Raw genomic sequence first — 25,418 nt, forward strand, 5'->3', positions numbered from 1 at the left:
CCCAGTAGTAACATCATAATGACTAGTCCTGTCCCCAGTAGTAACATCATAATGACTAGTCCTGTCCCCAGTAGTAACACCATAATGACTAGTCCTGTCCCCAGTAGTAACACCATAATGACTAGTCCTGACCCCAGTAGTAACACCATAATGACTAGTCCTGTCCCCAGTAATAACACCATAATGACTAGTCCTGTCCCCAGTAATAACATCATAATGACTAGTCCTGTCCCCAGTAGTAACACCATAATGACTAGTCCTGTCCCCAGTAGTAACACCATAATGACTAGTCCTGTCTCCAGTAGTAACACCATAATGACTAGTCCTGTCCCCAGTAGTAACACCATAATGACTAGTCCTGTCCCCAGTAATAACATCATAACGACTAGTCCTGTCCCCAGTAGTAACTCATCATAATGACTAGTCCTGTCCCCAGTAGTAACATCAAAATGACTAGTCCTGTCCCCAGTAGTAACATCATAATGACTAGTCCTGTCCCCAGTAGTAACACCATAATGACTAGTCCTGTTCCCAGTAGTAACATCATAATGACTAGTCCTGTCCCCAGTAGTAACATCATAATGACTAGTCCTGTCCCCAGTAGTAACATCATAATGACTAGTCCTGTCCCCAGTAGTAACTCATCATAATGACTAGTCCTGTCCCAAGTAGTAACATCATAATGACTAGTCCTGTCCCCAGTAGTAACACCATAATGACTAGTCCTGTCCCCAGTAATAACATCATAATGACTAGTCCTGTCCCCAGTAGTAACATCATAATGACTAGTCCTGTCCCCAGTAATAACATCATAATGACTAGTCCTGTCCCGAGTAGTAACATCATTATGACTAGTCCTGTCCCCAGTAGTAACATCATAATGACTAGTCCTGTCCCCAGTAGTAACATCATAATGACTAGTCCTGTCCCCAGTAATAACATCATAATGACTAGTCCTGTCCCCAGTAGTAACATCATAATGACTAGTCCTGTCCCCAGTAATAACATCATAATGACTAGTCCTGTCCCCAGTAATAACATCATAATGACTAGTCCTGTCCCCAGTAATAACACCATAATGACTAGTCCCCAGTAGTAACATCATAATGACTAGTCCCCAGTAGTAACATGATAATGACTAGTCCTGTCCCCAGTAGTAACATCATAATGACTAGTCCTGTCCCCAGTAGTAACATCATAATGACTAGTCCTGTCCCCAGTAATAACACCATAATGACTAGTCGCCAGTAGTAACATCATAATGACTAGTCCCCAGTAGTAACATCATAATGACTAGTCCTGTCCCCAGTAGTAACATCATAATGACTAGTCCTGTCCCCATTAATAACATCATAATGACTAGTCCTGTCCCCAGTAATAACATCATAATGACTAGTCCTGTCCCCAGTAGTAACACCATAATGACTAGTCCTGTCCCCAGTAATAACATCATAATGACTAGTCCTGTCCCCAGTAGTAACTCATCATAATGACTAGTCCTGTCCCCAGTAGTAACATCATAATGACTAGTCCTGTCCCCAGTAGTAACATCATAATGACTAGCCCTGTCCCCAGTAATAACATCATAATGACTAGTCCTGTCCCCAGTAATAACATCATAATGACTAGTCCTGTCCCCAGTAATAACATCATAATGACTAGTCCTGTCCCCAGTAGTAACATCATAATGACTAGTCCTGTCTCCAGTAGTAACTCATCATAATGACTAGTCCTGTCCCCAGTAGTAACATCATAATGACTAGTCCTGTCCCCAGTAGTAACATCATAATGACTAGTCCTGTCCCCAGTAGTAACATCATAATGACGAGTCCTGTCCCCAGTAGTAACATCATAATGACTAGTCCTGTCCCCAGTAGTAACATCATAATGACTAGTCCTGTCCCCAGTAGTAACATCATAATGACTAGTCCTGTCCCCAGTAATAACATCATAATGACTAGTCCTGTCCCCAGTAATAACATCATAATGACTAGTCCTGTCCCCAGTAGTAACATCATAATGACTAGTCCTGTCCCCAGTAATAACATCATAATGACTAGTCCTGTCCCCAGTAGTAACTCATCATAATGACTAGTCCTGTCCCCAGTAGTAACATCATAATGACTAGTCCTGTCCCCAGTAGTAACATCATAATGACTAGTCCTGTCCCCAGTAGTAACATCATAATGACTAGTCCTGTCCCCAGTAGTAACATCATAATGACTAGTCCTGTCCCCAGTAATAACATCATAATGGCTAGTCCTGTCCCCAGTAGTAACATCATAATGACTAGTCCTGTCCCCAGTAGTAACATCATAATGACTAGTCCTGTCCCCAGTAATAACATCATAATGACTAGTCCTGTCCCCAGTAGTAACATCATAATGACTAGTCCTGTCCCCAGTAGTAACATCATAATGACTAGTCCTGTCCCCAGTAGTAACACCATAATGACTAGTCCTGTCCCCAGTAGTAACATCATAATGACTAGTCCTGTCCCCAGTAGTAACATCATAATGACTAGCCCTGTCCCCAGTAGTAACATCATAATGACTAGTCCTGTCCCCAGTAATAACATCATAATGACTAGTCCTGTCCCCAGTAGTAACATCATAATGACTAGTCCTGTCCCCAGTAGTAACTCATCATAATGACTAGTCCTGTCCCCAGTAATAACATCATAATGACTAGTCCTGTCCCCAGTAGTAACTTGTCATTATTAGTAAAAATATTGGTTACTTAAATTTATGTAAAGTTTGAGAATGACTTCTGCAAATGTGTCTGATGGAAATGATCTTTGTATTTCATGTTTTGTCTCCGTTCTCTCTCAGTCTGTCGGGGAATCCTCCCTTCTACGACGAGACAGAAGAAGAGGACACAGACCTTCACAACCGGATCATCTTCTGTCGTATCATAGCTGGGGAGTTTGAGTTTGACGCTCCTTACTGGGACGACATCTCTGTTCCAGGTACACAACGACAACACAACGACAACACAATGACAACACAATGACAACACAACGACAATGACTGACTGACGCTCCTTACTGGGACGACATCTCTGTTCCAGGTACACAACGACAACACAACGACAACACAACAACAACACAACGACTGACTGACGCTCCTTACTGGGACGACATCTCTGTTCCAGGTACACAACGACAACACAACGACAACACAATGACAACACAACGACAACACAATGACAACACAACAACAACACAACGACAACACAACAACAACACAACGACAACACAACGACAACACAACGACAACACAACGACAACACAATGACTGACTGACGCTCCTTACTGGGACGACATCTCTGTTCCAGGTACACAACGACAACACAACGACAACACAACGACAACACAACGACTGACTGACGCTCCTTACTGGGACGACATCTCTGTTCCAGGTACACAACGACAACACAACAACAACACAACAACAACACAATGACTGACTGACGCTCCTTACTGGGACGACATCTCTGTTCCAGGTACACAACGACAACACAACGACAACACAACGACAACACAATGACTGACTGACGCTCCTTACTGGGACGACATCTCTGTTCCAGGTACACAACGACAACACAACAACAACACAACGACAACACAACGACAACACAATGACTGACTGACGCTCCTTACTGGGACGACATCTCTGTTCCAGGTACACAACGACAACACAACAACAACACAACGACAACACAACGACAACACAATGACTGACTGACGCTCCTTACTGGGACGACATCTCTGTTCCAGGTACACAACTCTGAAGAAGAAAAAAATCACTTCTTACTGTGGTCTTTAATGCACCAACACGGATGTCCCCTTTACCTGCCAGAACTGACTGGGATATACAGGTTGTCTTCGCTGTGATCCTTAGTTCCACAATTAGTCGCTCTGGATGAGACGAGTGTCTGCTAAATCAGTGTTTCCCCAACTCAGTCCTCCAGTCCCCCCAACAGCCCAACTCAGTCCTCCCAACAGCCTAACCCGAGTCCCCCCAACAGCCCAACTCAGTCCTCCCAACAGCCTAACCCGAGTCCCCCCAACAGCCCAACTCAGTCCCCCCAACAGCCCAACTCAGTCCTCCCAACAGCCTAACCCGAGTCCCCCCAACAGCCCAACTCAGTCCTCCCAACAGCCTAACCCGAGTCCCCCCAACAGCCCAAGCCCAGTCCTCCAGTCCTCCCAACAGCCCAACCCCAGTCCCACCAACAGCTCAACTCCAGTCCTCCCAACAGCCCAACCCCAGTCCCACCAACAGCCCAACTCCAGTCCTCCCAACAGCCAAACTCCAGTCCTCCAGTCCCCCAACAGCCCAACTCAGTCCCCCCAACAGCCCAACCCCAGTCCTCCAGTCCTCCCAACAGCCCAACCCCAGTCCCCCAACAGCCCAACCCCAGTCCTCCAGTCCTCCCAACAGCCCAACCCCAGTCCCACCAACAGCCCAACCCCAGTCCCACCAACAGCCCAACTCCAGTCCTCCCAACAGCCCAACTCCAGTCCCCCAACATCCCAACTCAGTCCTCCAGTCCCCCCTCCAAACAGCCCAACTCCAGTCCTCCAGTCCCCCAACAGCCCAACTCCAGTCCTCCAGTACCCCCAACAGCCCAACTCCAGTCCTCCGGTACCCCCAACAGCCCAACTCCAGTTCCTCCGGTCCCCCAACAGCCCAACTCCAGTACTCCAGTCCCCCAACAGCCCAACTCCAGTCCTCCAGTACCCCCAACAGCCCTCCTCCAGTACTCCCAACAGCCCAACTCCGGTCCTCCAGTACCCCCAACAGCCCAACTCCGGTCCTCCAGTACCCCCAACAGCCCAACTCCAGTACCCCCAACAGCGCAACTCCAGTACCCCCAACAGCCCAACTCCGGTCCTACAGTACCCCCAACAGCCCAACTCCGGTCCTCCAGTACCCCCAACAGCCCTCCTCCAGTACCCCCAACAGCCCAACTCCGGTCCTCCAGTACCCCCAACAGCCCAACTCCGGTCCTCCAGTACCCCCAACAGCCCAACTCGGGTACCCCCAACAGCCCAACTCCGGTACCCCCAACAGCCCAACTCTGGAGGACCAGGGTTGGAAACCCCTGTTATAAATGACCAAAATGTTAAATGTAGAGACAGCCACTAGAGGGGGTAATGTAGAAACAACCACTAGAGGGGGTAATGTAGAAACAACCACTAGAGGGGGTAATGCAGTGCAGGTCCGCTAGAGGGGGGTAATGTAATGCAGGTCCACTAGAGGGGGTAATGTAGTGCCTGTCCACTAGAGGGGGCAATGTAGTAAAGGTCCACTAGAGGGAGGTAATGTAAAGACAACCACTGGAGGGGGTAGTGTAGAGACAACCATTAGAGGGGGTAATGTAAAGACAACCACTAGATGGGGTATTGTAGAGACAACCACTAGAGGGGGTAATGTTGAAAAACCACTAGAGGGGGTAATGTAGAAACAACCACTAGAGGGGGTAATGTAGAGACAACCACTAGATGGGGTAATGTAGTGCATGTCACTAGAGGGGGTAACGTAGTGCAGGTCCACTGGAGTGGGGGTAATGTAGTGTATGTCCATTATAGGTGGTAATGTAGTGCTGGTCCACTAGAGGGGGTAATGTAGCCAGGTCCACTAGACTGGGGTAATGAGGTGCAAGTCCACTAGACGGGGGTAATGTAGTGCAGGTCCACTAGAGGGGGTAATGAAATGCAGGTCCACTAGAGGGGGTAATGTAGTGCATGTCCACTATAGGGGGGCAATGTAGTGCATGTCCACTAGAGGGAGGTAATGTAGTGCAGGTCCACTAGAGGGAGGTAATGTAGTGCAGGTCCACTAGAGGGGGTAATGCAGTGCAGGTCCACTAGAGGGGGTAATGAAATGCATGTCCACTAGAGGGGGTAATGCAGTGCAGGTCCGCTAGAAGGGGGTAATGTAATGCAGGTCCACTAGAGGGGGTAATGTAGTGCATGTCCACTAGAGGGGGGTAATGTAGTGCAGGTCCACCAGAGAGGGTAATGTAGTGCAGGTCCACTAGAGGGGGTAATGCAGTGCATGTCCGCTAGAGGGAGGTAATGTAGTGCATGTACACTAGATGGGGTAATGTAGTGCAGGTCCACTAGAGGGAGGTAATGTAGTGCAGGTACACTAGAGGGGGCTAATGTAGTGCAGGTCCACTAGAGGGAGGTAATGTAGTGCAGGTCCACTAGAGGGAGGTAATGTAGTGCAGGTCCACTAGAGGGGGTAATGTAGTGCAGTTCCACTAGACTGGGGTAATGAGGTGCAAGTCCACTAGACGGGGGTAATGTAGTGCAGGTCCACTAGAGGGGGTAATGTAGTGCAGATCCACTAGAGGGGCGTAATGTAGTGCAGTTCCACTAGAGGGGCGTAATGTAGTGCAGGTCCACTAGAGGGGGTAATGTAGTGCAGGTCCACTAGAGGGGGTAATGTAGTGCAGGTCCACTAGAGGGGCGTAATGTAGTGCAGTTCCACTAGAGGGGCGTAATGTAGTGCAGGTCCACTAGAGGGGGTAATGTAGTGCAGGTCCACTAGAGGGGCGTAATGTAGTGCAGGTCCACTAGAGGGGGTAATGTAGTGCAGATCCACTAGAGGGGCGTAATGTAGTGCAGGTACACTAGAGGGGGGTAATGTAGTGCAGGTACACTAGAGGGGGGTAATGTAGTGCAGGTCCACTAGAGGGGCGTAATGTAGTGCAGGTCCACTAGAGGGGCGTAATGTAGTGCAGTTACATATAACAATGACTTACTGTACTGCACATCCTCTCTCTCTCCCCATCTCAGCTAAGGAGTTGGTGTGTAGACTGATGGAGGTGGACCAGATGCTGAGAATCACAGCTACAGATGCTCTCTTACACAAGTGGTGAGCACACACACACACACTAACACACACACTAACACACACACACACTAACACACACACTAACACACACACACTAACACACACACACACACACTAACACACACACTAACACACACACACACACACTAACACACACACACTAACACACTAACACACACACACACACACACTAACACACACACACACTAACACACACACACACTAACACACACACACACTAACACACACACACACACACACACAACACACACACACACACACACTACACACACACACACACTAACACACACACACACTAACACACACACACACACTAACACACACACACACTAACACACACACAACACACACACACACACACTAACACACACACACACACACACACACACTAACACACACACACACACACACTAACACACACACACTAACACACACACACACACACACACACACACACTAACACACACACACACACACACTAACACACACACACACACACACTAACACACACACACACACACTAACACACACACACACACTAACACACACACACACACTAACACACACACACACACTAACACACACACACTAACACACACACACACACTAACACACACACACTAACACACACACACACACAACACACACACACACACTAACACACACACACACACTAACACACACACACTAACACACACACACACACACAACACACACACACACACTAACACACACACACACACACACACACACAACACACACACACACACTAACACACACACACACACTAACACACACACACACACTAACACACACACACACACTAACACACACACACTAACACACACACACACACTAACACACACACACACACACACTAACACACACACACACACTAACACACACACACACACACACACACACACACACTAACACACACACACACTAACACACACACACACACACACAACACACACACACTAACACACACACACACACACACAACACACACACACACACACACACACAACACACACACACACTAACACACACACACACTAACACACACACACACTAACACACACACACACTAACACACACACACACACTAACACACACACACACACACACTAACACACACACACACACACACACACACACTAACACACACACACACTAACACACACACACTAACACACACACACACACACACACACACAACACACACACACACTAACACACACACACACACACACACACACACTAACACACACACACACACACACACACAACACACACACACACACTAACACACACACACTAACACACACACACACACACACACACACACACACACACACTAACACACACACACACACACTAACACACACACACTAACACACACACACACACACTAACACACACACACTAACACACACACACTAACACACACACACACAACACACACACACACACTAACACACACACACACACACACACACACACTAACACACACACACACACTAACACACACACACTAACACACACACACACACACACACACACTAACACACACACACACACACACACACACACACACACACACACACTAACACACACACACACACACTAACACACACACACACACACACTAACACACACACACACACACTAACACACACACACACACACACACACACAACACACACACACACACACACTAACACACACACACACACACACACAACACACACACACACACACTAACACACACACACACACACACACACACACTAACACACACACACACACACACAACACACACACACACTAACACACACACACACTAACACACACACACACACACACACACACACACACAACACACACACACACACACACACTAACACACACACACACACACTAACACACACACACACACACACACACTAACACACACACACACACTAACACACACACACACACACACACTAACACACACACACACACACACACACACACACACACACACACACTAACACACACACACACACACACACACACTAACACACACACACACACACACACTAACACACACACACACACACACTAACACACACACACACAACACACACACACACACACTAACACACACACACACACACACACACACACTAACACACACACACACACACACACACACACACACACACTAACACACACACACACACTACACACACACACACACACACACACACACACACTAACACACACACACACACACACACACACACACACTAACACACACACACACACACACTAACACACACACACACACACACTAACACACACACACACACACACACACACTAACACACACACACACACACACACAACACACACACACACACACACACTAACACACACACACACACACTAACACACACACACACACACACACACACACACACACACACACACACACACTAACACACACACACACACTAACACACACACACACACTAACACACACACACACACACACTAACACACACACACACACTAACACACACACACACACTAACACACACACACACACACTAACACACACACACACTAACACACACACACACACTAACACACACACACACACACTAACACACACACACACACTAACACACACACACACACTAACACACACACACACACACTAACACACACACACACACTAACACACACACACACACACTAACACACACACACACACACTAACACACACACACACACACACACACACACTAACACACACACACACACACACACACACTAACTCAATGAACGTTGTCGTTAACATGTTTATTTTTCTGTCGGTCAGGATTGCTGGTAACGGGGCCTCGGAGAAGAACCTGAAGGAGGGAGTGTGTGCCCAGTTTGAGAAGAACTTTGCTAAGGCCAAGTGGAGGGTAAGAATCCTCCTCGCATTCGTAACTGTTTTATCTCTATTGGTGCTTTCAAGACAACTGGTAACTCTAAGGAACGGGGTCAAATCATGACCCCACTGGGATCTCTAAGGAACAGGGTCACATCATGACCCCACTGGGATCTCTAAGGAACAGGATCAAATCATGACCCCACTGGGATCTCTAAGGAACAGGATCAAATCATGACCCCACTGGGATCTCTAAGGAACAAGGTCACATCATGACCCCACTGGGATCTCTAAGGAACAGGATCAAATCATGACCCCACTGGGATCTCTAAGGAACAGGATCAAATCATGACCCCACTGGGATCTCTAAGGAACAGGGTCAAATCATGACCCCACTGGGATCTCTAAGGAACAAGGTCACATCATGACCCCACTGGGATCTCTAAGGAACAGGGTCAAATCATGACCCCACTGGGATCTCTAAGGAACAGGGTCACATCATGACCCCCACTGGGATCTCTAAGGAACAGGGTCACATCATGACCCCCACTGGGATCTCTAAGGAACAAGGTCAAATCATGACCCCACTGGGATCTCTAAGGAACAAGGTCAAATCATGACCCCACTGGGATCTCTAAGGAACAAGGTCACATCATGACCCCACTGGGATCTCTAAGGAACAGGGTCAAATCATGACCCCACTGGGATCTCTAAGGAACAGGGTCACATCATGACCCCACTGGGATCTCTAAGGAACAAGGTCACATCATGACCCCACTGGGATCTCTAAGGAACAGGATCAAATCATGATGTCAGTGATCTTCAGGTTGGAAAGTCAGAGCTCTAGGATGATCGTTCAGAAAGATATTTCCAAGTCGGAACTTGTTTTTTCCCCCAGTTCCCAGTGGTCTTGAATGCAACATTAGTCCTAACGTATGTCCTCTACTGTTCCAGGTTTTATCCTCTAGTTCAGTCCTGGGCTACTCCAGTCATCGAACTGGTACTACTGCTCATAACAAGTTCCCCTCATGAGAAAAATATTTGGATTGATTTAACTGGTTTAAATTGATGATGATGATGATGATGCAGATTATTACATTGTTGTTTCCAGAGAAGGCTGGTGGGCAAACATTTAGGAGGATGTGCTCCTTGCTGGAATGGAAAGAACGGAAAGGTATCAAACACGATGAGCCTATCCTCCCATATTACACATTACAATGAGCCTGTCCTCCCAGATTACATGTTACAATGAGCCTATCCTCCCAGATTACATGTTACAATGAGCCTGTCCTCCCAGATTACATGTTACAATGAGCCTATCCTCCCAGATTACACATTACAATGAGCCTTTCCTCCCAGATTACACGTTACAATGAGCCTATCCTCCCAGATTACACGTTACAATGAGCCTGTCCTCCCATTTTACACATTACAATGAGCCTATCCTCCCAGATTACACATTACAATGAGCCTATCCTCCCAGATTACACGTTACAATGAGCCTATCCTCCCAGATTACACATTACAATGAGCCTGTCCTCCCAGATTACATGTTACAATGAGCCTATCCTCCCAGATTACATGTTACAATGAGCCTATCCTCCCAGATTACACGTCACAATGAGCCTATCCTCCCAGATTACATGTTACAATGAGCCTATCCTCCCAGATTACATGTTACAATGAGCCTATCCTCCCAGATTACACGTCACAATGAGCCTATCCTCCCAGATTACACGTTACAATGAGCCTATCCTCCCAGATTACACGTTACAATGAGCCTGTCCTCCCATTTTACACGTTACAATGAGCCTATCCTCCCAGATTACACATTACAATGAGCCTATCCTCCCAGATTACACGTTACAATGAGCCTATCCTCCCAGATTACACATTACAATGAGCCTATCCTCCCAGATTACATGTTACAATGAGCCTATCCTCCCAGATTACATGTTACAATGAGCCTATCCTCCCAGATTACACGTCACAATGAGCCTATCCTCCCAGATTACATGTTACAATGAGCCTATCCTCCCAGATGACATGTTACAATGAGCCTATCCTCCCAGATTACACGTCACAATGAGCCTATCCTCCCAGATTACACGTTACAATGAGCCTATCCTCCCAGATTACACGTTACAATGAGCCTATCCTCCCAGATTACACGTTACAATGACCCTGTCCTCCCATTTTACACGTTACAATGAGCCTATCCTCCCAGATTACACATTACAATGAGCCTATCCTCCCAGATTACATGTTACAATGAGCCTATCCTCCCAGATTACACATTACAATGAGCCTGTCCTCCCAGATTACATGTTACAATGAGCCTATCCTCCCAGATGACATGTTACAATGAGCCTATCCTCCCAGATTACACGTCACAATGAGCCTATCCTCCCAGATTACATGTTACAATGAGCCTATCCTCCCAGATTACACGTCACAATGAGCCTATCCTCCCAGATTACATGTTACAATGAGCCTATCCTCCCAGATTACATGTTACAATGAGCCTATCCTCCCAGATTACACGTCACAATGAGCCTATCCTCCCAGATTACACATTACAATGAGCCTGTCCTCCCAGATTACATGTTACAATGAGCCTATCCTCCCAGATTACACGTTACAATGAGCCTATCCTCCCAGATTACACGTCACAATGAGCCTATCCTCCCAGATTACACGTTACAATAAGCCTATCCTCCCAGATTACACGTTACAATGAGCCTATCCTCCCAGATTACACGTCACCATGAGCCTATCCTCCCAGATTACACGTCACAATGAGCCTATCCTCCCAGATTACACATTACAATGAGCCTATCCTCCCAGATTACACACCATGAGCCTTCCTCCCAGATTACACGTTACAATAAGCCTATCCTCCCAGATTACATGTTACAATGAGCCTATCCTCCCAGATTACACGTCACAATGAGCCTATCCTCCCAGATTACACATTACAATGAGCCTGTCCTCCCAGATTACATGTTACAATGAGCCTATCCTCCCAGATTACATGTTACAATGAGCCTATCCTCCCAGATTACACGTCCTCCCACAATGAGCCTATCCTCCCAATGAGCCTATCCTCCCAGATTACATGTTACAATGAGCCTATCCTCCCAGATTACACGTTACAATGAGCCTATCCTCCCAGATTACACGTCACCATGAGCCTATCCTCCCAGATTACACATTACAATGAGCCTGTCCTCCCAGATTACACGTTACAATAAGCCTATGCTCCCAAATTACACGTTACAATGAGCCTATCCTCCCAGATTACACGTTACAATGAGCCTGTCCTCCCAGATTACCGCCCACCAGCCTCCTTTGGTTGTTTCCAAGGATGATGTTGATGATGATGGTGATGATGATTATGATGAAGGATATCCAGGAGGATGTAGTGATGTACTGTAGTAGCAGCATGATTAACCCCCCTTAACCCTCTTGTCTCCCCTGCATGTGGTTCCCAGGAGCTGAAGGTACGGTAGTAGTAGTATCTGGAGAGATAGAGAGAGAGTCACACACACCAAATCAACCTTCACTCATTTCTGATGGCCTGCTAATCTCACGGCTAATCTCACGGCAAATCATGTCATTATTGTAAAAGTGTTCAGAATCACCTGGCTGAACACCAGCTGAAGACGATAGTGCTGCATTCGCTTGCACTGGTTTTGACCAGAGCACTATAGGGCCTAGACAAAGGTAGTGCACTATATAGAGAAAGGAACACAGAGAGAGAGAGAGAAAAAGAGAGAGGAACAGAGAGAGAGAAACAGAGAGAGAGAGAAACAGAGAGAGGAACAGAGAGAGAGAAACAGAGAGAGAGAGAGAAACAGAGAGAGAGAGAGAAACAGAGAGAGAGAGAAAAAGAGAGAGGAACAGAGAGAGAGAAACAGAGAGAGAGAGAGAAACAGAGAGAAAGAGAGAGAGAGAGAGAGAAACAGAGACAGGAACAGAGAGAGAGAAACAGAGAGAGAGAGAAACAGAGAGAAAGAGAGAGAGAGAGAGAGGAACAGAGAGAGAGAAACAGAGAGAGGAACAGAGAGAGAGAAACAGAGAGAGAGAGAGAAACAGAGAGAAAGAGAGAGAGAGAGAGAGAAACAGAGACAGGAACAGAGAGAGAGAAACAGAGAGAGAGAGAAACAGAGAGAAAGAGAGAGAGAGAGAGAGAGAGAGAGAGAGAGAGAGAGAGAGAGAGAGAGAGAAACAGCAAGAGAGAGAGAGAAAGAGAGAGGAACTGAGAGAGAGAGAGAGAGAGACAGAGAGAGAGAGGAACACAGAGAGAGACAGAGAGAGAGAGAGACAGAGAGAGAGAGAGAGAGAGAGAGAGACAGAGAGAGAGAGAGAGAGAGGAACACAGAGAGAGAGAGAGACAGAGAGAGACAGAGAGAGAGAGGAACACAGAGAGAGACAGAGAGAGAGAGAGAGGAAATGTGTTGATAATGGCTGATTGGTGAGATGAAGACTCTCTTCCCTAAACCCATCCCACTCTGATCCAGCCCAACGTCACTCAGCCAATCCCCGAAGAGTTCCATCTGCTCTGCCCCGCTCCTCTTCTTCGGGTGCATCTCAAGTGACTTCCTTTCCTTGAATCCTTCCCTTGTTTCCTTTCCTTCATCTGCACTGATGTAGGGAACACAGATTAGATGAACGGCTGGAGACCATGATGGGGACTTACTTAGAGGGCAGGGCCAGGGTTTGAGTTTTAGTATAGATTTTCTCAGGTCCCAAACCCAAGTTTGGGGGCCTCTCTCTCTCTCTGTTGCAAACCGTAGTCTGGCTTTTTTATGGTGGTTTTGGAGCAGTGGCTTCTTCCTTGCTGAGCAGCCTTTCAGGTTATGTCAATATAGGACTCGTTTTACTGTGGATATAGATACTTTTGTACCTGTTTCCTCCAGCATCTTCACAAGGTCCCTTGCTGTTGTTCTGGGATTGATTTGCACTTTTCACACCAAAGTACGTTCATCTCTAGGAGACAGAACGTGTCTCCTACCTGAGTGGTATGACGGCTGCGTAGTCCCGTGGTGTTTATACTATTGTTTGTACAGATGATTGTGGTGCCTTCAGGCGTTTGGAAATTGCTCCCAAGGATGAACCTTGAACCTGACCGCTGTGTCAGATTTCAAAAAAGCTTTATGGAAAAAGCAAACCATGCAATAATCTGAGTACAGCGCTAAGACAACAAAACAACCAAACAGATACCCGCCATGTTGTGTAGTCAACAGAAGTCAGAAAAAGCATTATATATATTCACTTACCTTTGATGATCTTCATCAGAATGCACTCCCAGGAATCCCAGTTCCACAATAAATGTTTGATTTGTTCGGTAGAGTCCCTCATTTATGTCCAAATACCTCCTTTTGTTTGCGCGTTTAGTATACAATCCAAACTCACGACGCGCGGGTAGGTCCAGGTGACATTTCAGACGAAATGTCAGATTACAGTTCGTAGAAACGTGTCAAACGAAGTATAGAATCAATGTTTAGGACGTTTTTAATCATAAATCTTCAATAATGTTCCAACCGGAGAATTCCTTTGTCTGTAGAATTGCAATGGAACGCAAGCGAACTCTCACGTGAATGCGCGTCACGAGCTCATGGCACTCTGCCAGACCTCTGACTCAAAGAGCCCTTATGAGCCCCTACTTCACAGTAGAAGCACTAAACAAGGTTCTAGAGACTGTTGACATCTAGTGTACGCCTTAGGAAGTGCAATATGACCCCATAGACACTGTGTTTTCGATAGGGAATGAGTTGAAAAACTACAAACCTCAGATTTCCCACTTCCTGGTTGGATTTTTTTTCTCAGGTTTTTGCCTGCCATGTGAGTTCTGTTATATTCACAGACATCATTCAAATAGTTTTAGAAACTTCAGAGTGTTTCCCATCCACATCTACTAATAATATGCATATATTAGCATCTGGGACAGTAGAAGGCAGTTTACTTTGGGCGCCTTATTCATCCAAGCTACTCAATACAGCCCCCCAGTCCCAAAGAAATTTTAATTAACAAGAAATGTAAGGAGTGGTTGAAAAACAAGTTTTAATGACTCCAACCTAAGTGTATGTAAACTTCCGACTTCAACTGTACACTGCAAAGGTATATGGACACCTGCTCATCAAACATCTTATTCCAACATCATGGGCATTAATATGGAATTGGTCCCCCCTTTGCTGCTATAAACAGCCTCCACTCTCCTGGGAAGTCATTAATATGGAGTTGGTCCCCCCCTTTGCTGCTATAACAGCATCCACTCTTCTGGGAAGGCTTTCCACTAGATGTTGGAACATTGCTGCTATAACAGCATCCACTCTTCTGGGAAGGCTTTCCACTAGATGTTGGACATTGCTGCTATAACAGCCTCCACTCTTCTGGGAAGGCTTTCCACTAGATGTTGGAACATTGCTGCTATAACAGCCTCCACTCTTCTGGGAAGGCTTTCCACTAGATGTTGGAACATTGCTGCTATAACAGCCCCCACTCTTCTGGGAAGGCTTTCCACTAGATGTTGGAACATTGCTGCGGGGACTTGCTTCCATTCAGCCACAAGAGCATTAGTGAGGTTGGGCACTGATGTTGGACGATTAGGTCTGGCTCGCAGTCTGCATTCCAATTCATCCCAAAGGTGTTCGATGGGGTTGAGGTGAGGGCTCTGTGCAGGCCAGTCAAGTTCTTCCACACTGATCTCGACTAAACATTTCTGTATGGACCTCGATTTGTGGCCAGGGCATTGTCATGCTGAAACAGGAAAGGGCCTTCCCAAACAGTTGCCACAATATTGGAAGCATAGAATCGTCTAGAATGTCATTCTATGCTATAGTGTTAAGATTTCCCTTCACTGGAACTAAGGGGCCCAAACATTGAAAAACAGTCCTATACCATTATTCCTCCTCCACCAAACTTTACAGTTGGCACTATGCATTGGGGCAGGAAGCATTCGTTCTCCTGGCATCCGCCAAACCCAGATTTGTCCGTCGGACTGGCAGATGGTGAAGAGTGATTCATCACTCCAGAGAACACGTTTCCACTGCTCCAGAGTCCAATGGCGGCGAGCTTTACACCCCTCCAGCCAATGCTTGGCATTGCTCATGGTGATCTTAGACTTGTGTGCGGCTGCTTGGCAATGGAAACCCATTTTATGAAGCTCCTGACGAACAGTTCTTGTGCTGACATTGCATCCAGAGGATGTTTGTAACTCGGTAGTGAGCGTTGCAACCGAGGACAGATGATTTTTACACGCTATGCGTTTCAGCACTCAATGGTCCCGTTCTGTGAGCTTGTGTGGCCTACCACTTTGCTGCTGAGCCGTTGTTGCTCCTAGACGTTTCCACTTCACAATAAACAGCACTTAACAGTTGACGGGGGCAGCTCTAGAAGGGCAGAAATTTGATGAACTGACTTGTTGGAAAGGTGGCATCCTATGACGGTGCCACGTTGAAAGTCACTGAGCTCTTCAGTAAAGCCATTCTACTACCAATGTTTGTCTATGGAGATTGCATGGCTTTGTGTTCGATTTTATACACCTGTCAGCAACGGTGTGGTTAAAATAGCCGAATCCACTAATTTTAAGGGGTGTTCACATACTTTTGTGTATATATATAGTGTAGTTACAGCCTTGCGGATCTCTACGGCTCAGACAAAGGAAAGGAGAACGGTAGGTAGCCTAGCGGTTAGAGCGACAAAGTGAAAAATCTGTCGACTAGACAAGGAAAGGAGCTGAGGAAAAGAAGGAAGCAACATTTGACTATTGAGATGCAGTCCCGGCCCCATCTCATTCCTCTATGGGGGCTCCTGGTTCATTGACCCATGTGACATGTGGTGCTTGAGGAAGAAGTCACACAGAATCCCACAGGTCTCTCAGTGTTTATAACTGCTTTACTTCAGTGACATCAGTGTTTCACTGATCAATATTTGGTCTTAAACACACAGTTTCTCCATATAAGACATGTTTTTCTCCCCCCCCCAAAAAATGTGTCAAATCTACAGTCCTGTTCTGGGATGTATTGCCTGATTACATCTTTCTCCCTCACCCCCTGGTCACCCCCCCTCCAACCCTCCCTCCTACCCCCCCTCTCTCTCCCCCTCTCTCTCTCTCCCCACTCTCCCCCTCTCTCCCCACTGCTCTCTCTCCCCCCTATCTCTCTCTCCCCCTCTCTCTCCCCCTCTCTCTCTCTCTCCCCCCTCTCTCTCTCTCTCCCCCACCTCTCTCTCTCTCCCCTTCTCTCTCTCTCCCCCTCTCTCTCCCCCTCTCTCTCTCCCCACCTCTCTCTCCCCCCTATCTCTCTCTCCCCCTCTCTCTCCCCCTCTGTCTCTCCCCACCTCTCTCTCTCTTCCCCCTCCTTCTCTCTCTCCCCCCTCTCTCTCCCCCTCTGTCTCTCCCCCTCTCTCCCCACCTCTCTCTCTCTCCCCCTCCTTCTCTCTCTCTCTCTCCCCTCTCTCTCCCCACCTCTCTCTCTCTCCCCCTCCTTCTCTCTCTCCCCCCTCTCTCTCCCCCTCTCTCTCCCCCTTCCTTCTCTCTCTCTCCCCCTCTCTCTCCCCCTCTCTCTCTCCCCCTTCCTTCTCTCTCTCTCTCCCCCCCTCCTTCTCTCTCTCTCTCTCTCTCCCCCTCTCTCTCCCCCCTCTCTCTCCCCCTTCCTTCTCTCTCTCCCCCCCTTCCTTCTCTCTCTCTCCCCCTTCCTTCTCTCTCTCTCTCCCCCTCCTTCTCTCTCTCTCTCCCCCCCTCTCTCTCCCCTCTCTCTCCCCCCCTTCCTTCTCTCTCTCCCCCTCTCTCCCCCTCCTTCTCCCCCCTCCCCCTCTCTCCCCCTCCTTCTCTCTCTCCCCCTCTCTCCCCCTCCTTCTCTCTCTCTCCCCCCCTCTCTCTCCCCCCTCCCCCTCTCTCCCACCCTCTCTCTCTCCCCCCTCCCCCTCTCTCCCACCCTCTCTCTCTCTCCCCCCTCTCTCCCCCCTCCTTCTCTCTCTCTCCCCTCTCTCTCTCCCCCTCCCCCTCTCTCCCACCCTCTCTCTCTCTCCCCCTCCCCCTCTCTCCCACCCTCTCTCTCTCTCCCCCTCTCTCCCCCTCCTTCTCTCTCTCTCCCCCTTCCTTCTCTCTCTCTCTCCCCCCTTCCTTCTCTCTCTCCCACCCTCTCTCTCTCTCTCTCCCCCTCTCTCCCCCTCTCTCTCCCCCTCCTTCTCTCTCTCTCTCCCCCCTCTCCCCCTTCCTTCTCTCTCTTTCCCCCTTCCTTCTCTCTCTCTCCCACCCTCTCTCTCTCTCTCTCCCCCCCTCTCTCTTTCACAGAAAGCGATCCGAGTCACCACCTTCATGCAGCGTCTTCGTGCGTCTGAGACTGCTGCAGCTGAAGTGGAGGCAGGAGGGCAGGGGGAAGGAAGGGGTGAGGACCAGGGAGGAGGAGGGCAGAGTGAGGGAGGAGGGCAGAGTGAGGGAGGAGGGGTGACACCAGAGGTGACGGTTGGAACTAATCCGGAGCGTGAGGAGAGGAACGGGGGAGTCGGGGTGAGGAGGTGGGGAGAGGAGAGGGGAGGAGGGGGGAGAAACCCTTTGAGTCCCTCTGTAGGGATCTCTCCTTCCACCAATAATGAACCGCTCTCCCAGCCTCCCAACCAATCAAATTCCAGCTCCAAACCTCTGGGGGACAAGCCAAAGAAGCCAGCCGTGAAGAAGACGTCAGGCAAAATGGCCGCCGCATTGGGTCAAACCAAAACAACAACAGAGACCAAAACACCTCCTACCCCCATCGTAACCCCTGACCTCACCAAGCCCCAGGACCCCGTCACTGTCTCTGACCACGACACAGCAGCACCATCGTTGCCTAGCAATGCCAAGAAGAAGCAACCAACCTATGTCACTCCTGAGACTCCAACGACTCAACGACACAAGATGGACGCCCAACTCCCCAACATGGGCCCAGGCCCTGCTGCTGCTACTACTACTACTGCTGCAGCCATAGCCCCACCTGCTGACAGGAGGCCGGCAGTGCAGGCTCCAGCAGAGGAGAAGAGGCTGGATGACAATAGCTGGTGTCAGACCCAGCTCCCTGAGGCTGTAGCTGAGAGGCCTGCTGGAGGTGGGGGAGTAGGGGGAGGAACTGGGATTGAGATGGGAGGGGGAGGGACATCTGGAGCAGGGTCAGGGGAACTTGGAACAGGATCAACAGTAAGAACTGGGCCAAGAGGTGACGCGAGCCCCATTGGTAGAGACCAGAGGGCAGACAGGCACAGTGTAGAGTTCAGCATGTCCAGGGGGGAACCCGAACCGTCCGAGGGGGGCTACAGTTATACCATAGGGGCCCTGGGAAGCTCCCCTAGTCTAGGCCGACACACCAGCGCATACGGCCAGGAGGTTGATCTTGGGGGGTACGGGGGTTCCTACTGCTCCTCTCTGTACGGCAGTGGGGGTGGAGGAGGGATGTATGGGGGACTGGAGCACGGCGGTGTTGGGGTCAGAGGTCATGGTAGTAGTACTGCTGATTGGCAGATGGACAGCGTGATCGAACAGATCGAGAAGCAAATGGCGGCGGTGCTGGAGAAGATCGAGGGGGACATGCCCTCTCTCCTGGAACAGATCAGTGACTGCCCTCCGCCTCCCGAACTCCCCCGCAGCACACACACCTCGCCCTCCTCACGCCCCCGCTCCTCCCAACACCAACCATCTTACTCCTTCACCTCCTCCCTCACCTCCACTGCTAAACCCCCACCTCTCCCCACATCTCCCAGACCACCTCTTCCCTCCCTCCCCCACCTCACCATCCCCCCTCCATCCTACCCGCCTCCTTCCCTGCCCACCCGCTGCCCTGGTCAGCCAGTCGGTGAGCACAAGGAGAGAGACGGACAGAGGGGAGCAGTCCATTCCAGCCAATCCCCATCCGTGAGGCCAGGGAAGGGCCTATGAGGTGGGCAGGAGGGTGCTTGGGGTTGTTATGACGATCCAATATCCACACTAGAACACCTCTTGGATTCTAGAATGTCTAATACGTTGCTGCATTCTAAGTTGTATGCCAGTGGATATTGAAACAGAGCAATAGATGGGTTTATCCAATCGAACGAGCGTTCATACCAGACACACTACACCAGAAGCATGAGATACAGTTTGTTCAATTAAATTGAAGAATCAGAAATTATATTTAATTGAAATGAATCTACTGTATTGATTGGATTTAAATTAAATTGATCCCACCCCTGATTCCCTCTGGCATAGTTTAGTAATCTCAGACAACTAAATCTTCCCTCACTCATAGTTTAGTAATCTCAGACAACTAAATCTTCACTCTCTCATAGTTTAGTAATCTCAGACAACTAAATCTTCACTCTCTCATAGTTTAGTAATCTCAGACAACTAAATCTTCACTCTCTCATAGTTCAGTAATCTCAGACAACTAAATCTTCCCTCTCTCATAGTTCAGTAATCTCAGACAACTAAATCTTCCCTCTCTCATAGTTCAGTAATCTCAGACAACTAAATCTTCCCTCTCTCATAGTTCAGTAATCTCAGACAACTAAATCTTCCCTCTCTCATAGTTCAGTAATCTCAGACAACTAAATCTTCCCTCTCTCATAGTTCAGTAATCTCAGACAACTAAATCTTCCCTCTCTCATAGTTCAGTAATCTCAGACAACTAAATCTTCCCTCTCATAGTTCAGTAATCTCAGACAACTAAATCTTCCCTCTCTCATAGTTCAGTAATCTCAGACAACTAAATCTTCCCTCTCTCATAGTTCAGTAATCTCAGACAACTAAATCTTCCCTCTCTCCTCTCTCATAGTTCAGTAATCTCAGACAACTAAATCTTCCCTCTCATAGTTCAGTAATCTCAGACAACTAAATCTTCCCTCTCTCATAGTTCAGTAATCTGAGACAACTAAATCTTCCCTCTCATAGTTCAGTAATCTCAGACAACTAAATCTTCCCTCTCATAGTTCAGTAATCTCAGACTAAAGTCTTGCGTAATTGGTCAGATGCTCTATGTAATTCTGAGTCCACAAGTGTTAAGAGATCGGCACAAAGAGATGTCCCTGTATGTACCCTCCTCTTATGGGTGAGTCTATGTCCCTGTATGTAGCCTCCTCTTATGGGTGAGTCTATGTCCCTGTGTCCCTGTACGTACCCTCCTCTTATGGGTGAGTCTATGTCCCTGTGTCCCTGTATGTACCCTCCTCTTATGGGTGAGTCTATGTCCCTGTATGTACCCTCCTCTTATGGGTGAGTCTATGTCCCTGTGTCCCTGTATGTACCCTCCTCTTATGGGTGAGTCTATGTCCCTGTATGTACCCTCCTCTTATGGGTGAGTCTATGTCCCTGTGTCCCTGTACATACCCTCCTCTTATGGGTGAGTCTATGTCCCTGTGTCCCTGTATGTAGCCTCCTCTTATGGGTGAGTCTATGTCCCTGTGTCCCTGTACGTACCCTCCTCTTATGGGTGAGTCTATGTCCCTGTGTCCCTGTACGTACCCTCCTCTTATGGGTGAGTCTATGTCCCTGTGTCCCTGTACGTACCCTCCTCTTATGGGTGAGTCTATGTCCCTGTGTCCCTGTACGTAGCCTCCTCTATGGGTGAGTCTGTGTCCCTGTATGTACCCTCCTCTTATGGGTGAGTCTATGTCCCTGTGTCCCTGTATGTACCCTCCTCTTATGGGTGAGTCTATGTCCCTGTGTCCCTGTACGTACCCTCCTCTTATGGGTGAGTCTATGTCCCTGTGTCCCTGTACGTACCCTCCTCTTATGGGTGAGTCTATGTCCCTGTGTCCCTGTACGTACCCTCCTCTTATGGGTGAGTCTATGTCCCTGTGTCCCTGTACGTAGCCTCCTCTATGGGTGAGTCTGTGTCCCTGTATGTACCCTCCTCTTATGGGTGAGTCTATGTCCCTGTGTCCCTGTATGTACCCTCCTCTTATGGGTGAGTCTATGTCCCTGTATGTACCCTCCTCTTATGGGTGAGTCTATGTCCCTGTGTCCCTGTACGTACCCTCCTCTTATGGGTGAGTCTATGTCCCTGTGTCCCTGTATGTAGCCTCCTCTTATGGGTGAGTCTATGTCCCTGTGTCCCTGTATGTACCCTCCTCTTATGGGTGAGTCTATGTCCCTGTGTCCCTGTACGTACCCTCCTCTTATGGGTGAGTCTATGTCCCTGTGTCCCTGTACGTAGCCTCCTCTATGGGTGAGTCTGTGTCCCTGTATGTACCCTCCTCTTATGGGTGAGTCTGTGTCCCTGTGTCCCTGTATGTACCTTCCTCTTATGGGTGAGTCTATGTCCCTGTATGTACCCTCCTCTTATGGGTGAGTCTATGTCCCTGTGTCCCTGTATGTAGCCTCCTCTTATGGGTGAGTCTATGTCCCTGTACGTACCCTCCTCTTATGGGTTGAGTCTATGTCCCTGTGTCCCTGTACGTACCCTCCTCTTATGGGTGAGTCTATGTCCCTGTGTCCCTGTATGTACCCTCCTCTTATGGGTGAGTCTATGTCCCTGTGTCCCTGTATGTACCCTCCTCTTACGCCTGAGTCTGTGGCGTCCACAGTCCATCTTCCTGGTAGTTCTCTTTCTCTCCATCAGGGGGCAGTCTAGTCTTTGGGATCAGGGCCTGCTATCAAAATAATGTTCTCTCTCGCTCACTCAAATGTCTCTTACTACTGAAACATTCAAATGTACAAAAATGTATCTGAATGCAACCATACACATCAACAACAACCGCGGTTTGATATAGCTTTATAACACAACCTAAAATAACTTAACAAAACCTATATCCCTCGTTTCTTCAGACTTCCATAGCTCCCAGGCTCTGAGGCTTTAGAGGGTATCACTGCTCATGACAGCGCTGTCCCAGGAACTGCTCTGCGGCGTCCACAGTCCATCTTCCTGGACTTTCCAGTTTCTTTACACGTAACATCCATGAATCCTGCTGGAGGGAAGCCAACTCTACAGCCTCCATTGAAGACCTTCCCAATACCATGGAGTCCTCAAAGAGTACCTTTTCATTCCCTCCACTCTTCTCTACAACCTCTGCATGTTAAACGTTCTGGACGGCCCTGACTTTGGCAAACCTCATTCTCTTTCGAGACTTCACGGCTTCTTCATAACATACACCATGACTTTCTTTTCCACAACTTCTCCATCTGGGATTCCTCCGCCTGCAGTCTCTCTCTAAATGTCCAATAAATAAAATAAAATTTCTTACAGTAAAGTATGTATATCAAATCAACGTCTATTTGTCACAATTTCTTACAGTAAAGTATGTATATCAAATCAACGTCTATTTGTCACGTGCTCCAAATACAACAGGTGAAATGTTGACTTACAGGCTCTCACCAACAGTGCAAAAAAGGTATTAGAACAAGTAAAGAAATAAGAACAACAGTAAAAAGACAGTGAAAAATAAGGCTATATACAGTAGAGGTTATATACAGTAGAGGTTATATACAGTAGAGAGGCTATATACAGTAGAGGCTATATACAGTAGAGAGGCTATGTACAGTAGAGAGGCTATATACAGTAGAGGCTATATACAGTAGAGAGGCTATGTACAGTAGATAGGTTATATACAGTAGAGAGGCTATATACAGTAGAGGCTATGTACAGTAGAGAGGCTATGTAGAGAGGCTATGTACAGTAGAGAGGCTATATACAGTAGAGAGGCTATATACAGTAGAGGCTATATACAGTAGAGAGGCTATGTACAGTAGATAGGCTATATACAGTAGAGAGGCTATATACAGTAGAGGGGCTATATACAGTAGAGAGGCTATATACAGTAGAGAGGTTATATACAGTAGAGAGGCTATATACAGTAGAGGCAGAACATGGCCAAGATGTTCAAATGTTCATAAATGACCAGCATGGTCGAATAATAATAAGGCAGAACAGTTGAAACTGGAGCAGCAGCACAGTCAGGTGGACTGGGGACAGCAAGGAGTCATCATGTCAGGTAGTCCTGGGGCATGGTCCTAGGGCTCAGGTCCTCCGAGAGAGAAAGAAAGAGAGAATTAGAGAGAGCATATGTGGGGTGGCCAGTCCTCTTCTGGCTGTGCCGGGTGGAGATTATAACAGAACATGGCCAAGATGTTCAAATGTTCATAAATGACCAGCATGGTCGAATAATAGTAAGGCAGAACAGTTGAAACTGGAGCAGCAGCATGGCCAGGTGGACTGGGGACAGCAAGGAGTCATCATGTCAGGTAGTCCTGGGGCATGGTCCTAGGGCTCAGGTCAGTTGAAACTGGAGCAGCAGCATGGCCAGGTGGACTGGGGACAGCAAGGAGTCATCATGTCAGGTAGTCCTGGGGCATGGTCCTAGGGCTCAGGTCCTCCGAGAGAGAGAAAGAAAGAGAGAAGGAGAGAATTAGAGAACGCACACTTAGATTCACACAGGACACCGAATAGGACAGGAGAAGTACTCCAGATATAACAAACTGACCCTAGCCCCCCGACACATAAACTACTGCAGCATAAATACTGGAGGCTGAGACAGGAGGGGTCAGGAGACACTGTGGTCCCATCCGAGGACACCCCCGGACAGGGCCAAACAGGAAGGATATAACCCTACCCACTTTGCCAAAGCACAGCCCCCACACCACTAGAGGGATATCTTCA

The 25,418-nt window shown here is 48.0% G+C and overlaps 1 protein-coding gene across 1 annotated transcript in view; it reads left to right on the forward strand.

Annotated features, from left to right (window-relative positions):
* plxnb3 (plexin B3) overlaps positions 1-24,026 on the forward strand; it is a 297,715-nt gene extending 273,689 nt beyond the window's left edge. Inside the window, exons 14-18 of the mRNA XM_065021111.1 lie at positions 2,832-2,968; positions 6,812-6,890; positions 9,766-9,853; positions 19,118-20,729; positions 23,591-24,026. Coding sequence (XP_064877183.1) covers positions 2,832-2,968; positions 6,812-6,890; positions 9,766-9,853; positions 19,118-20,728 — 1,915 coding nt within the window. The 3' untranslated portion in view covers position 20,729; positions 23,591-24,026. The remainder of the gene's footprint in view (positions 1-2,831; positions 2,969-6,811; positions 6,891-9,765; positions 9,854-19,117; positions 20,730-23,590) is intronic.
* The last annotated feature ends 1,392 nt before the right edge of the window (positions 24,027-25,418 follow it).

This window comes from Oncorhynchus nerka, linkage group LG7 (assembly GCF_034236695.1).
Source record: "Oncorhynchus nerka isolate Pitt River linkage group LG7, Oner_Uvic_2.0, whole genome shotgun sequence".
Classification (NCBI taxonomy): domain Eukaryota; kingdom Metazoa; phylum Chordata; class Actinopteri; order Salmoniformes; family Salmonidae; genus Oncorhynchus; species Oncorhynchus nerka.